The 17,014-nt window shown below is 40.6% G+C and overlaps 1 protein-coding gene across 1 annotated transcript in view; it reads right to left on the reverse strand.

Annotated features, from left to right (window-relative positions):
- Positions 1-5,471: 5,471 nt before the first annotated feature.
- CALB1 (calbindin 1) overlaps positions 5,472-17,014 on the reverse strand; it is an 88,625-nt gene continuing 77,082 nt past the window's right edge. The window contains 4 exon segments of the mRNA XM_073631929.1: positions 5,472-9,026; positions 11,249-11,320; positions 14,034-14,087; positions 14,177-14,216. Of these exon segments, the coding sequence (XP_073488030.1) occupies positions 8,913-9,026; positions 11,249-11,320; positions 14,034-14,087; positions 14,177-14,216 (280 nt within the window). The 3' untranslated portion in view covers positions 5,472-8,912.

Here is a 17,014-nt window from a genome sequence, read left to right on the forward strand (position 1 = left end):
GAGAGATAGGAGCTGGCAATTAGACGACAGCTGAGTGGCCAGCTCAGAGAAGGAAGGGCTGAGCCCAGCCCTGACAGACATGCAGTTTTCAGTTAAAGAAGAACTCTGTTAAGCACTGTCAGTTTTGTTCTGGGCTGATAGATGTCCAATGTCACTAAACTCACTTCCTGTTAGCCCAGGCTGCCATGGATAGACCCCCTGGGAGTGTATCATCATGCTAGCCTGGTTCACTAGAGAAAACTGCAGAGAATGGCAGCCATGTTACTACACGAGTGCTGTTCTGTGCATAATTCAGGCTTGTCCACTGTTGGAGAAGAACAGAAGAGGATCCTGCAAATCACAGGACCAGCCAGTAGACAGCTTGCAGTCTAAGTTCAGACTTAAACTAAACAGCTAATCATTTCCACACTGCCTGTTTTAACCATATAAATGTTGCACCAATGCGCTGCAACCACGTGCTTTGCATGCAGTTGCAAGTCATTTGTGGCATGCCCCCATTCACTTGAATTGGTTGCATTTGGCTATGGTATCGCCCGCCAAATGTGATAGGGGCAGTCATTTTTGTTGCAAGCACAAAGCAAAGCATCTGGACAGCAGAATGTAAACTCCTCTAATCGCTGCCTTTGCATTTTTATGTATTTCGTATTTTTTTATGTATTAAAATATATAAGTGCTGTTGGTAAAAAGTATAAAGCTGCGTACACACGATAGGACTTTCCGACAACAAAACCGTGGAATTTTGTTTGAAGATTGTTGGCTCCAACTTGTTTTGCATACACACGGTCACACAAATGTTGGCCAACAATTACGAACGTAGTGATGTACAAGACGTACGGCGAGCCGATAAAAAGGAAGTTCAATAGTCATGTGATATCTCCATTACGAACGCTAGCTTTACAAGACCGAGCCCTTCCGGCTCGTACTTGATTCCGAGCATGCGTGGACTTTTGTGCGACGGACTTGTGTACACACGATCGGAAAGTCCGACAACAAAATTTTGTTGGCGGAAAATTTGAGAACCTGCTAGCCAAAATTTGTTGGTGGAAAGTCCGACAACAAATGTTCGATGGAGCATACACATGGTCGGACTTTCTGCCAACAAGCTCACATCCAACATTTGTTGTCGGAAAATCCGATCGTGTGTATGCGGCATAAGGTGGGCCAAGAATTCGAGGAAAAAGCAACACTGCTGGGGAAAACTTTTTCATCTTTTTTCTTGTAACCCCTGTTCTTTCCTTTCAATTGACTATTCACCATATATGGAAATACATATGTTGTAAAGCGAATTTGTTAGTACTGTCATTTTTTTCCTGGTAAACATTTGCTATTACTAAAACTACAATAAAAATATCAAAAAAACAGCAGCAGCCACACAGTCTGGGTTTTGTGCACTGAATTTTATTTAGAGAATACAGAGAACATTGTGGAAAATATTGTTTCACTTGAGTATTTGTCAGGATCTGCAGATCAGTGCAAATCACATTTACAAAGCGTCTTTATCAAAGGGTCTGTGCATTCTACATGACCAACTATTCAGAATTCTGCAGACCATTCCATGTATGTAGCCAGTAACGTCATACTTGTTTTGACATCAGCTGCTCGGTTGGCACATACACTTTATGATAGAATACATCTGTTTATACAAGTGTGTGATTCTATTTTACTGATCTAATATAGAGGCAAGTAGCAATGTGCAAATAGTAATAGTCTATAGCAACCAATCAAAGATAATCTTTCATTGTCCTTTGTACTATTTAGATAAATTACATATTGTGGTTGCTATGTGTTTCTGCACAGCATTTGCCTTTGTGTATCTTGTTTCAAAATGGTGATATTACTGTTAAAACTCCAGGTTAGTTTAACATGCAAATCTTTGATGCCAACTTAAGGTACAAAAGGTTGCTGCAAGCAATATAGAAACAGTTGTAAAATAAATTCTCTGACTCTATAGCAAAATAGATCCATAGTGTGTGCACAGTATTGCTGTGTGTATTTGATGCATGTAGTTTAAGATTCTAGTGCTGAATATGAACCTTTTGTGATATAATTATGGGAGATGCTACTAGAGACTTATTTTTTAGAGTGTGCCAGGCTTGTCTCTTTCATTACTGAGTGACTGACATGGCATGTATATCAGGCATTGGGCTATGCTTGTTTTGGGTCAGTGATTCACTTAGTAAATAAAATGATTGTAAAGGCAAAATTATATATACAGTATCTCACAAAAGTGAGTACACCCCTCATATTTTTGTGTAACAGTGTAAATATGCTGTCCCCTCAAAATAACTCAACACACAGCCATTAATGTCTAAACCGCTGGCAACAAAAGTGAGTACACCCCTTAGTGAAAATGTCCAAACTGGGCCCAAAGTGTCAAAATTTTGTGTGGCCACCATTATTTTCCAGCACTACCTTAACCCTCTTGGGCATGGAGTTCACCAGAGCTTTACAGGTTGCCACTGGAGTCCTCTTCCACTCCTTCATGACGACATAATGGAGCTAGTGGATGTTAGAGACCTTGTGCTCCTCCACCTTATGTTTGAGGATGCCCCACAGATGCTCAATAGGGTTTAGGTCTGGAGACAGGCTTGGCCAGTCCATCACCTTTACCCTCATCTTCTTTAACAAGGCAGTGGTCGTCTTGGAGGTGTGTTTGTGGTTGTTATCATGTTGGAATACTGCCCTGCGGCCCAGTCTTCAAAGGGAGGGGATCATGCTCTGTTTCAGTATGTCACAGTACATGTTGAAATTCATGGTTCCCTTAATGAACTGTAGCTCCCCAGTGTCGGCAGCACTCATGCAGCCCCAAACCATGACACTCCCACCACAATGCTTGACTGTAGACAAGACACACTGGTCTTTGTACTCCTCAACTGGTTGCCGCCACACACGCTTGACACCATCTGAACCAAGTTTATCTTGGTCTCATCAGACCACAGGACATGGTTCCAGCAATCCATGTCCTTAGTCTGCTTGTCTTCAGCAAATGGTTTGCGGGCTTTCTTGTGCATCATCTTTAGAAGAGGCTTCCTTCTGGGACGACAGCCATGCAGACCAACTTGATGCAGTGTGCAGCGTATGGTCTGAGCACTGACAGGCTGAACTCCCCACCCCTTCAACCTCTGCAGCAATGCTGGAAGCACTCATGCGTCTATTTACCAAACACAACCTCTGGATATGATACTTCTTTGGTCGACCATGTCAGGTTGACAATGGTCATCACCAGGACATGCTTAGGATTAACATAGGTCTATACTCAGACAAAAAAAATGAAAGAAAAAAGCAATAAATATAGACTATTTGGACCACCAGAACCAGGGAACTAGCTTTTACAGAAGGCAGAAGGCAAAGATAGGCTATGTATTTCTCTCAGTATGTTTCATTTTAGATTCCCATAGGCTATGTTTTATAGTGTCCCCCAGGCTATTATACTGTCTATGGCCATAGGACTTTAAGGCTACACAGCTCCATATATTGCCTACAGATCTGTGTATTATTATCCAGGGTTATACTATTCATGTTTTTTAAACGCCATAAAGATGTATATCATCCTCTTTCATCTTGAATCTATATACAAAGATGTCAAGGCAGCTTGTTGCTTACCACTGGTCCCGTGGGCTGGATGTGGCAGAGCACCAACCATATTTTTTTCTGCCCCGGAGAGGCACTGGAAAAGGAAAATTGCAGTAGCGATTAGTTTCCTATACTTTCCCCCACCCCTCCCGTTCTAAGGAATTTCTTCCCCTTCCCTAGTTTTGCCTTTCCATGGTAATGATACGGTATAAGTGCACATGTAGAATGAAAAATGAAATTCTGCAATCCACCAGCCTCGGCATTAAAACGAGCTAATAAGCTTGCATCATATAAATTGATAAATGCTGCTGTTCACAGTACAACTTGTCCAGGGCCAGGACAATGTTTGTGGACCTCAGTGCTTCTTCCTGTCATTTTTTAATAATGGGATCCACACTGAGCAAAGAATGCAAGGGAATAAAGGCAGTTGCTGTGACTACTTTGGCACAGGTGCCAATCATACTGCCAATGTTTGTTATGGCCTGTCAGTCTCACATCATCTAAACTGTAAGCACCCAAATGGGAGGTAGAAGAGCCCGTTATAAACAGTGCTGGTTACATGAGAACATATAGTGGCATTTCCTGACAGCTGCAGTAGTGTCTGATTGATTTTGATGTGGAGGCCAACAGTGGGGTTTTATTTTTTTCAAGTGTATTTATCCTTTAATAAATAGACTGATGGACTAAGAATCATCACCTGACTTTAAGGCAAAGGACCATTTTTTTTTACATTCATGAATGTGTGCACAGCACTAGACAGGTTTAAACAAAACCAGAAAAATGGAGGCCATAAATAAGTTCCTTATCAGTGTATATTTGCACAAGCAGCCGTAAATTGTGCATCTTTAAACAAAGGTAGACAGGCTTCAGCTGCCACCCACATACTCTCATCTCTTCAGCCAGTGTGCATGCTGCAGTATTTTGTAACAGAATTAGCAGCTTAGAAATAAAGAGATCCTGGCATAGTTTCACGTGGCTTTTCAGAACTTAGTGAACTAGGTATTCCCCATTTCAAGGCAGACTCGTGCCAATGAAAAAAACAAAAAAAAACAAAGTAGTGTTCCCACAAATACAAGGGGGGCAGCAATTATGATGCCCAAATAGATAAAGCTTTAAAAATGTCAATTTTTGGGACCAGTAGCGTTTTTGCAAAGCACATTTACTGCAGATGTTATGAGAGCCAAAGGTAGGGAAGAGGGTGCTGAATGGGTCTCTTTATAACCCAGAAGAGTGCAAAAAGCCTTTAAAGTTTTCTCCAATCAAGTTCCAAGATAGTGGCCCTTATGCCCATATTTAAGTCTCCTTTTCGCCCATGTTTTTCCTTAACTTTTGCAGGATTTATATAGTTTTTCTAGCAGCAGAGTAGAAATGCAGGCATGTACTAAGGAACATTTTGGCCAAAAATCTTTGTAGAGCAGTTAAAGCTCAATGAATGTGCCACAAACACAGACTTGGTATTGAGCACAGTCTCTATAGGAAATCATTAAGAAAAGCAGTAACTGGCCTGTAGAGAGTGGCAAAGACAGCAATTGTGGATGGCCAATATATCATTATCTGAGCTATAAATATATGAAATTTTAGCTTTTTCTTATTGAAAAATGGGAAAATCCAGACGGTGACCTATGATTGAGAATATTGTTCATTTGGGCAAATGTGTAGGAGAATCTCAATGACAAATGTGATTTTAAGAAGGTGACAAATCACAACAAAAACTCAGTAAATTGATCAGTACCACTGTATAAATATGTCTGAAGTGTTTAAACTGGACATTTATTCCAGCTTAAAGTGGTTGTTAACCCACTTTTATAACTTTATATAAGCCCATCTGTGTCCTAATAACAAGTGCTCCTGTCTGTGTGTTTTATTAAAAAAAATGCCTCCTTTACTAGATTTCATAGAAGTTCCTTGCAATCATGTCACCGGCCGGCTCTCTCCTCTGCCCAACTGACAGATGCAGTGGGTGGGGCCGAGATTCCCCCGCTGAAGTCAGCCAGGACGCGAGGAGGAGAGGAGAGAGAGCCAGCCGGTCACGTGATCACAGAGAACTGCTGTGAAGTCCGGTAAAGGAGGCATTTTTTTTAATAAAGCACACACACAGGAGCACAGAGGGGCTTATATAAAATTTTAATAGTTATGAGAGCAGCAGGAGCTGAGGGGGGCCGGCATTGACACAGGGGCAGACATGCGGGGAGGAGGACAGAGGAGCACATAGGAGGAAAGGAGAACTGCGGAGGCACATAAATTGACCATGGTGTCAGGGCTCAGCATCCATGATACACCATGGTCAGTTTACAGAGGGGAGGGCAGAAACTGGCAGGATCAGCCAGGTATTCCAGGTGTTACAGGAGACCAAATGACACAACACAAGCACTGTGCTGTATAAAATGCTTTAAAGGAACAGGATCCATTTTTTTTATGGGGTTAACAAACGCTTTAATGACCTTAGTTACTTTAGCATTGATTTTATGGGTTCATTTACCTATAAGAGATATCATCTACATGGCATGTGTGTGCTTTTCCTGTGTTGGCATGGGTTTCATTTCTGTAAATCATGCCACTTTGATAATCATTGCTACTCCACAGAAGAACCTTAATTTGGCTTGTAGACATTTTGCTGTTTGTTTATATTTTTTAATGCATTCAATACACTTTTCCTCTCCTTTTATTTTAAGTGGATTTTCTAATTCTATTTTTTTAAAGAGAACCAGTCTTATGAAATTATCTGAATATTAAGTCCTAAACTATTATAATTGCTAAGCTTACTTAGAAAGGGTTTATATTTGATTCCTTATTTAGTTTAACTTACTCTGATCATTCTAGTCCCCAGTAGTCAGAGGTCACATTACAGGGCAATGTAAAATCAGGAATATAGGCAACTACAGGGCTCTGTGTATAATAATGTTGAGGTTACTATAGGAGCTGGAAGGCAGCATTTGTTATCTCTATAGCTCAGATAGTTGATGGGACAGTAAGTGTCTGATCTCAGGTGGTCTCTCCTCTCTGACTCTGAGTCAACCTCAAACTTGATAAAGATAAAAAGGGGGTAATTGATGTGATCACCCCCCCCCCACCTCACACCCCCTCTTCTACTTCTAAGCTCCCCTTTTTCTCCTCTATTTTTGGTTTCATCGGGAGCCTGGTCCACATCACTTGCAAATAGAAAGACATCCTTGAACTCCAGTATAGCTTATTGAGCAGGCTAAGATGACATCAGTCTTCACGAGGGAATCGTGGGGCTTCAGTAACCAAAACTGCAGTGTTTATGATGATATCATGATACATCACAGGAAGCACCTCCATGATTAACAGGAGACAGAATTAAAATTAGACTTGGGAAACTTAACATTAATAAATCACCGGGACCAGGTGGCTTGCACCCGAGGGTACTTAGGGAACTCAGTCAAGTAATTGCCACACCATTGTTCCTAATTTTTACTGACAGTCTACTGACTGGAATGGTACCAGCTGATTGGAGAAAAGCCAATGTAGCACCAATATTTAAACAGGGCCCAAAATACATCCCTGGGAATTACAGTTAGCCTAACATCAATAGTATATAAACTCTTGGAGGGGATGATAAGAGACTATATACAAGATTTTAGTAATGAGAATGGTATCATTAGCAGTAATCAGCATAGATTCATGAAGAATCGTTCTTGCCAAAACAATCTATTAACCTTCTATGAGGAGCTGAGTTGCCATCTAGATAAAGGAAGGCCCGTAGACGTGGTGTATCTGGATCTTGCAAAAGCATTTGACACAGTTCCCCATAAACGTTTATTGTGCAAAATAAGGTCCATTGCAAAAAGATCTGAACAAATTAATGGGGTGGGCAACTACATGGCAAATGAGGTTAAATGTAGAAAAATGTAAAATAATGCATTTGGGTGGCAAAAATATGAATGCAATCTATACACTGGGGGGAGAACCTCTGGAGGAATCCAGGATGGAAAAGGACCTGGGGGTCCTAGTAGATGATAGGCTCAGCAATGGCATGCAATGCCAAGCTGCTGCTAACAAAGCAAACAGAATATTGGCATGCATTAAAAAGGGGATCAACTCCAGAGATAAAATGATAATTCTCCCGCTCCACAAGACTCTGGTCCGGCCACACCTAGAGTATGCTGTCCAGTTCTGGGCACCAGTCCTCAGGAAGGATGTACTGGAAATTGAGCGAGTACAAAGAAGGGCAACAAAGCTAATAAAGGGCCTGGAGGATATTAGTTACGAGGAAAGGTTGCGAGCACTGAACTTATTCTCTCTGGAGAAGAGACGCTTGAGGGGGGATATGATTTCAATATACAAATACCATATTGGTGAACCCATAAAAGGGATAAAACTTTTTCGCAGAAGGGAGTTTAACAAGACTCGTGGCCACTCATTAAAATTAGAAGAAAAGAGGTTTAACCTTAAACTACGTAGAGGGTTCTTTACTTTAAGAGCGGCAAGGATGTGGAATTCCCTTCCACAGGCGGTGGTCTCAGCGGGGATCATCGATAGTTTCAAGAAACTATTAGATAAGCACATGAATGACTGCAACATACAGGGACTTACAATGTAATACTGACATATAATCACACACATAGGTTGGACATGATGGACGTGTGTCTTTTTTCAACCTTACCTACTATGTAACTATGTAACATCCAACACACATTGCACTGCACGCCTCCCACCTCAAGCCACATTTCAACATGTTTCACCCACAGCAGGGCTTGGACAGGGCTTAGGCCCCATGACTAAGGCTGGTTGTGGGTGAAACACCTTGGTACGTGGCTTGAGGTGGGAGGTGTGTGTTGGATATCATCTTAGCCTGCTTATTAAATGAAACCAGAGTTTGAGGATGTCATCGGTGTGCATCCTGATCTTTCTATTTATATAAGGGGGCACGTTTAAATTTGTCATAGAATGCAGAATTATAATAATTTAAGACTAAATTATTCTGATTCTTGCATAAGCCAAATCATGACTAGTTCTCTTAAAAATGGCTGTCAGGACATGCAAAGAACTTGTATTGCCACAAAAGCCAGGGTTTCATGTACAATGTTCCACCCAAACTAAAAATTGTATGTCCAAGCATATCACAACCCTTACCAATGTACAGATATACATTCTATCTCTGACAAAGACATTCTCTTATTTTTCTACCTTATAGTTACAAAAACTGTACATTACAAACAGTATAGAAACAAACCAAATGAAAAAGAAAATAAAAGAATAATTTGCAGCACATTCTGGCTAATTTGCTCTATGTGATTTAGATTTACAGATAAAAAATAGCTAAGTTTAAGACTTCTAGTGCCTATACGGTACAGCTTTTGGAAGATCCAGGAGAGTTGCTAGTTTTCATCAGCACAGAGGACTAGAGCCAGCTCCGTTCTGTACAGCTTTCCACCGTCTGACAAAGCCATGATATTCTTCTTGTATGTCGGGATGCTGTTAACGTCTAGGTCCTATTTAAAGAATGGACAATGCTTTATAATCCAGTTTAGTTCATCAAGTAATTATTCTAGTTGGCATACAGGCCAATGTGTGTGACGTTTTCTTAAAGTGAACTATTGCTTTTCCCATGCAGGGCAAAGCAAAGGGTTAACTTTATTGCCAGACTTCACAACAGTTTATATTTACCTTTCCTGACACCTGAAATTTCCCTGGCTGTCCAGGGCACACCCTAATCACCCTGTGTGGAACAAGTTCCCCCTGCTGATATTTCACTAAAGCCCCCCAATGGGGCTCCTCAAAAAATTATTAAAAAATCATAAAAAAATAAAATAATAAAAATAAAAAACTACTGACACCATCGACTGCCCTACTGACAAGTCCACTGCTCTACTGACACCATCCATTGCTCTACTAACACTGTCCATGTTTTAATACATTTGGGGTGCACAACCTAATGCAATAGGCTGCACACACTTATCTAAGGGTTACTTTAAGCTTTTCCCTGCACAAGCTCCCATGGGCTCAACATATAATATAGAGAAACAGTGAATAAAGATGTAGCCTTATGACTAGGAAACTGTTGATCTGTGCAGTGTAGCTGGGTGTAATTTGCACACTACACAAGTCCCCCAACAGTAGCAATTTCTGGAGCTCATTGCTAACCCCTTTTTTTGCAGTTATATCTTGGTGGCAAGCTTCTCCTTTCCATCTTGATCATTAGGTTGTCAGTTGATAACCCTGATCACAGGGAAGCATGCATCAATTTCTAGGAATGACCTACTGCATGAATTTAAAAAGGACTGGATAATTTTCTTGCAACTAAAGTAAGTCAGTCTAGAAACACCTGGACTACAGTGAATGATCAAATGCAAGAAAATGCAAAGATGATGATCTACAAACAAATCAAAGTAAATCAGCCCCTTCCTTAGTAGTATTGATCTGGGTACAGCACCACAGGTGATTCACCCACATGTGTTTAGAAGACCTATCCAGCATCCCCGTAGTTACGAACCTCTATAACATGCAAATTTCAACAGTTTCTAATATTATCAAAAGCCTGTCTGCCACGCAGTCCTATTAGGTAATAAGGTCACAATTCATAGTGAGGAGCCAAATAGAATATGGAAGGTTGTGCAAGTAAATTTGTGACTGTAATATGAAGTATTGAATTTTTGCTTGTTATAGTACAGCTCAGTGGTATTCAAGGCACTTAGGACATAAATGCAGGCATAGCTAGATACACTGTAGTCCTGCAGCCTATTGAATTCTATTATGGCATAGACAGGTTTAGTTTATTAAATATAAAAATAAGGTAAACAGGAAAAAACAATAAAGAAAGTAGGGTAATATTATGACCCAAGGAACTGGTCTGGCTGCATTTGGGGACAAAAAAAATGGCCAAACCTCGGGAGGTTTTCTTCTGCACCCAACCTGCCAGAATTGGTGGCAGTTTTTGCACCCTTGTAAGTTATATGCAGTATGTAACTGCTAGTGCAGTAATCTACAGTATACTAAACAATCAAACCAAAAAAGCTGGCTTTGTGGCAAACTTTAAAATATCCCAAATGCAATCTACTGTATATAATAGTGGTCCTCAGCAGGATGCCCTATACTGAGAAAACATTAATATAAGTTTCATTGTAGCACTAGGAGCGTGCACAGATGCACTGTTATAGATAGTCGCTGGTGCCACAATGCCTTTAAAGAAATAAGTCATGGGGGCACCTCTATCTCCCATTGTGCATGCACACCACTTGGACCATTCAGTCCTGTGGCTGCTCCATACTCATGGTGGGCCCAGCCAAAAGAATAAATGGGTCAGGTGGTGTGAATGTGCAGTAAGAGCTGGACATGGGCAGGAATTCTTTGGTATTATGTCCAAACAACTAGGAAGTTAGGGATATAAGGATAAAACACTAATTTTATACTTGTTTTGTGCATCAATAGCCCCACAATGAGAATTACAGTTGCTAAAAACTGACTACATTGTTTAGGGTTACTGTACCTTGCACATTATCGTTGCTCTTTGCACTGCCCTATTCAAAAAGCCCATCCATTTGTCTTCATATTATTTTTGAGCAGAACTTGTATCTGCATTACAATGGCTCAAGGGACTTAATGTGTCTTCACCAATTACAGGTTTCTCTTTATCCCTCTTCATAAATTAGTCAGGTTTTTAAAACCTAATTTCAAACCAAATTATAATTTCCAAAAATAAAAGTTAGAGCTTTACCTTTTTATTCTTTTCACAGAGATCTTTCAGCAAGGCGTCCAATTCATTATCATCTATATAGCCACTGCCGTCCTGCAAGATAAATGGAAAGCCGTCAAGTGAAAGACGTTCATTTAATGTGCTGCGCTGCTGCCTTCCAGTCTGAGCTTCATGCAAATGAGCTCAGCGAAGAATTTTTACTTTAAATTTAATGGACTCTAAAGTTTAATGAAGTGCCTTGTTTTATGAAGTCAGAGAGTCATAGCTGGGAAACTGCATGCTCCACACAGCAATGGACAAAGATGGACTCCTGGGACAGCGAGAGGAAATGCTCAATGTGATGAACTTCTGCTTATCTGATCCCCCCCCCCCGGTGCCACATTTGGCACCTTTCGAGGGGGGAGGAATACCTGTTTTTTACAGGTACCCTGTCCCAACTTCAGGGAGACTGGACCACTGCAAATTACGTCTGCAGCTCGTTCCCCCTCTTCCCTCCCCTTCAGCCGGGCCAGTAAGAGAGCGCAGCACGCTTCACACATGCGCAGTAGGGACCCAGTCGTGAAGCCGGAAGGACATTGCTGGACTCCAGGACAGGTAAGTGTCCTAATGTTAAAATTCAGCAGCTAGAGTATGTGTAGCTGATGACATTCATTATTAAAGGGTCAGGCGGACCTCCACTTTAAAGACACTTAATTTTCACTGGTTATTTTGATCATTGGTTGTATCAGTGCTGCAGACCTCCGGCTGTTTCATTTCAGCCACTTCCAGTCTAATTGTACTCACTTCATTAATAGCTGCATAGCATTTCGTAGTATGGATTTCCTAATAGTGACAACAGTGACCATGCCTGTATAATGTACCAGATGTAGTCTCCAGGAGAAGCCCATGTGACAGTCTGACCACACAGGAACATAATTGGGAGACAAAGACAGAGTGTTGTCACCCTATAACAGGAAGTGCCTTTAACTATGATGTTGCTAGAGTAGCTCCTCAGCTAAAAAGACCAGGCTGCACTCAGTCCCATAGTATTTATACACACTCCCAGTCACCATCTGGGCATCTCTCCCCAGGGATTGGCCAGGGCTGCATGAATATTCAGCTGCTGATTAGACTCCTCCTGCTCACTAACTTCCAGAACATTTCTGGACCAGCCAGTGGAAAGCAGTCAATACTGCAGCCACCGAGACATGGAACAGGGCAGAACAATCCACACAGCCACAATGATTACAGTGAGCCAACACTTAATTTACAATGAACTGCAGCTCCACTGGATACAGTGAGCCAGAACTAAATTGACCTAATCCTAGCACCTATCTAGGAGGGTGCTACATTTTTAATATAGATCAACATCTGCTTTATAATTAGACAAAAACAGAATCTTTAACTACCTCCTGTCCTTTCCATTTTTCCTTCTTAAATATATAAACAACATGAAAAAAAACATTTAAAAAAGAAAAAAAAAACTCTCTTGAACCTATGCTCACTTAAAAATTGCTAAATATTCATAGCTAGCACACCTGTACAGGTGCCTGCACGTATGGTCACATTCCTTGAAGTACTCCTTGGGAGCCCCTAAACTAGGGATCGCTAATACACAAATAGGGATGTCAGTGCTTAAAGCTATGCTTGGCCCAACCCCTTCTTATGCTTTTCACTGCCCAATTGTAAGACTAAACACAAGATAAGTAATCATAAACTTTAAATGTTTAAAAAATCAATGGGACTTTTTTGTACATCACTTAATCGGGCTGTAAACAACACTTTTCGATGAGCCACTAGAGGATGCCGTGTAAGTTTAAATGTTCAGCCTGATGCTATCTTAGGGAAACTGTTCTACTGTAAGTTGGAGGATGTGGGTTTGTGAACAGTTCGTTAATAAGCTAAAAATATGAAAATCCATTTTGAATCAATTGTACTCACAAAGTGTTAGCAAACAGCAAAGACATTATCTAACCCACTTGGAATTAAATACCGTATATTCTATTACATGTATTTATTTAAAGGTGGTTTCATATTTTCTATAGAATAGTTCAGAATAGAACTTTTTATATAAATAACAAAAGTATCTGATGGTAAAACCTTTCAAATGTAAAGCACAGCAACCTCTCAAGGCACAGAGACCCTTGTTCAGCTGAAGAAGCCCTTTGAAAGATTGCTATGATTTCTGGCAGTTATCTATTAAAGGTATTATCCTAACTAGTTATTTAGGCAAAAATTACTATTCTGAAAGTATTTCACAGCTCCCAACTGCACCTCTATTGTAAGGAAAGTCCCTCTTCTGGAACCAAGTCCCTCTGTCCCTTATTACTTTTCTCTTGATCCTTTTGGGGACATATAATGTGTTATAATGCACTAAACGCTTCAACCTCTAAAGGCCTGTTACAAATATGCCTTTCGGTAATGGCCTGTTAGAAATATGCCTTTCGGTAATGCATGGTAAGATATGTGCATTACTGCAGTACGTGTGTTGTTGCTCTGTCGTGCACGACAAGGCACCTCCATTACCAACATGGGCAGCAATGTAACATTGAAGAATAGAGCCTGCACTATGTTTTCCATTTACTGAGTGCAATACAGCACAGCCTGACACAACGTGCCTCAATGCAAGCAAACAGGCCTTAAACTATTTAATTTGTTTTTAAAATGATAATATAAAGTAAAGAAATATTTGTAAGTAAAAATGCATTTGTAGTTTGAAATAAAGTTTTCTTGCGTATGAATTCTTTATGGTGTACATAACTGGACTGTGGTAGAGAATCTACATAAACAACACTGCAATAAAAAATACAGAACTATCTTATCATACCTTATCATATAGTTCAAAAGCCTTATTGAACTCTTTGTTACACATCTTGACTTCCTAAAAATGAGAGGATAAAAGGAATACATTTAGAATAAACTGCTGCTTTAACATGATATTGCTGTGTGGGTGTAAAACGTGATTCATACCTGGAATTTAAGAAGGAAATTTTCATGTACAGGTAGTAACCTATGAGGATAATGCAACAAATTACCAAGAATGCAGCTTAAAATTATAAATTGTTAGTAAATATTTCATACAATCAACACTTTCAAAAAGGCCGTCACAAGGGGCTGAGTCTCGTGGTGGCATCACCGGATGGCCACACCCATGGCTATATAAGAACCATCAGAGAATGGAGCTGGCAGACAGGAGCGAGCGTCGGAGAAGAATCGGGTCAGTGGCAGATCACCGGAGGGAGAAGACTGGAGGAAGAAAACAGGAGGAAGAACACACCACCAGAGGGAGAAGACATGTTGAAGATTTTTAATAAAAAACTTGTGAAAACCAACTTTTGTTTTTATTTACACTTCAATGCCTTTTTTGGGGGTGAATAGGTAGGGGTACAATGTACCCCATACTTATTCACATGGGGGACGGGATCTGGAGGCCCCCTTGTTAAAGCCACCTGCCCAAAGACCCCCCACAACCACCGCCTAGGGTTGTCGGAAAGAAGCCCTTGTCCCTATCAACATGGGGACAAGGGGCTTTGGGGTGGGGGGCGCAAAGCACCCACCTTCATCATGTTGAGGGCATGTGGTCTGGTATGGTACAGGAGGGGGGGAGAGCACTCACTCATCCCCTCCGCCTTTCCTGACCTGCCGGGCTGCATGCTCCTATAACGGTCTGGTATGGATTTTGGGGGGGAAGGGAACCCTACACCAAAATATTTAAAAAAATGGCGTGGGTTCCCCCCCAAGACCACCCTTCAGTCTGGTATGATTTCTGAGAAGAAACCCCATGCCGGAAAAAAAACAACGGCGTGGGGTTCCCTTTCAGGATTCATACTGAACTCAAAGGGCCTGGTATAATTCTGGGGGGGACCCCACACCGCTTTTTTTTAGTTATTTTTTTGCCATGGTGTTCCCCTTCAAGATCCTCAGAGCATACCACAGGTCGGATCATGATGATCTGATTTGGATGCGACTTCTATTCAAATCAGTGGGCTGAAAGTCAGATCCGTTAAGATGGCTATCATAGGGAACCATTCATTTTGACATGTCAAAAAAAAAATGCTTGACGTGGCTTAACGCTGTATACAGTGTTAAGCCGCGTTTAACCGCATCAGACGTTTTTACAGCTGTAACGCTGGTCTTCAGAACGCACAGGCCCTGGGGTCTTTTTGCAGCTTGAAAATGCCTATGCCAATTACAGCTCCTAAAAGTCTGTGTGTGCATGAGGCCGAAGAATAACATGGAGAAGCTTTTTTAAGCTGCAAAAAAAAGGCCTGACGCTCCTAAAAGTGGCTGTAAGAACGTCCTGTGCGCATGGGGACTAAGTGTGTCTTTCTACCTTTTTGTAATGTCCTCCATGAGCTTCCAAACCTCCTTTTCCCATCACTTCCAATTGTTTGCAACAGGCACAGCAGATTGTGGTCATGTGCACTAAACTATACACAAAGTATGGCAACAGGGTCACTCTAATTAATTTTTGCTCTTCTTAAAACACTAATCTATGATGTTACAGAAATTAAAATTCATCTAATGTCACCTGCCCTTCCTCTACTCAGTTTGTGTTTCCTGTTTATTCTATATCTGCTATAATCTGGGTAGTTAGTTGTCATTCACTTACATTTTTTACCCCACTTCTCACCCATGGTGGGTTTAATAGTGTTAAATATCCCATTTCTTATCCTGATCTTGGTGCTTTTAGGATATTGCAATAAAGGATCTTATGTTGGCAAAACAGGACAGAAATTGCAAACATGAATTAATTTATAGAGAAACAACATTGGTGAACATATTGAATATGATTTCTGCACACCTGTGGGACATCATTTCATACAACCAGACTACACTATGGGATAGTATGGGACACTATCCCTAATGGGAACTTCAAAACTATTCAGGAAAAGATAACTTTTAAAACAAGAATGATTATTCTACTTGACACAGAAGAATATATACTTAATGTGGACCTTGGTTTTCCAAATCATTATCCAACAGTTTTATAACCATCCTCAAATCTGTGACTGTTACTCTTCCTCCCAGTCTATAGTCCTCTCCCTGTTATCTCACTAACCACCCAACGTTTAATTACTATTGCTGTGAATGTTGGTCTGTGCCTTTTTCCTCAGAGATTGCCTTACTTAACATTCTGCTAAAACTTTGGGGTTGATTTACTAACACTGGAGAGGGCAAAATCTGCTGAAGCTTTGCATGGTAGCCAATCATCTTCTGAATTCAGCTTGTTCACTTAAGCTTTGACAAAAAAAAAACTGGAAGCTGATTGGTTACTATGCAGAGCTGCACCTTATTTTGCACTCTCCCCTTTGTGTGGTAGTACTGCTTAGACCTTGAAAATGGGGTACTCCTCAAAAGCTTGTCTTGAAAATGTGGATTTTGGGACAGGGCAATGAGGGGTCAGAACTAGGTACCACACCTCATTGGGTAAATGAGAACAATTGGTAAAGAACAAGCGGGACTTTAAAGGTACCAAAATGATATGCAAAAAAGTTTAATAAAATATACATTTTATTGGACATATGTTTCTTTAAAATGACAACAAATGTTCAAAAGCATAATATTCATACAACGTGCAACCACTTCTTACGCTACATGTTTCGCTCATAAGAGCTTCCTCAGGAGAGGTGCATTTGTTCATAAAAGTTGATAGTGAACTTTAGATTAAAGTTATTCATTTTTAAAGTTTAAAAAAAGGCAAGCAACTCATTTTGAGTACCTGTCCATATAAAACAACACTTTCAAAAGCTCCTGAGGAAGCTCTTATGAGTGAAACATGTAGAGTAAAACGTGGTTGCACATGTT

Source organism: Aquarana catesbeiana, linkage group LG05 (assembly GCF_042186555.1).
Source record: "Aquarana catesbeiana isolate 2022-GZ linkage group LG05, ASM4218655v1, whole genome shotgun sequence".
Taxonomy (NCBI): domain Eukaryota; kingdom Metazoa; phylum Chordata; class Amphibia; order Anura; family Ranidae; genus Aquarana; species Aquarana catesbeiana.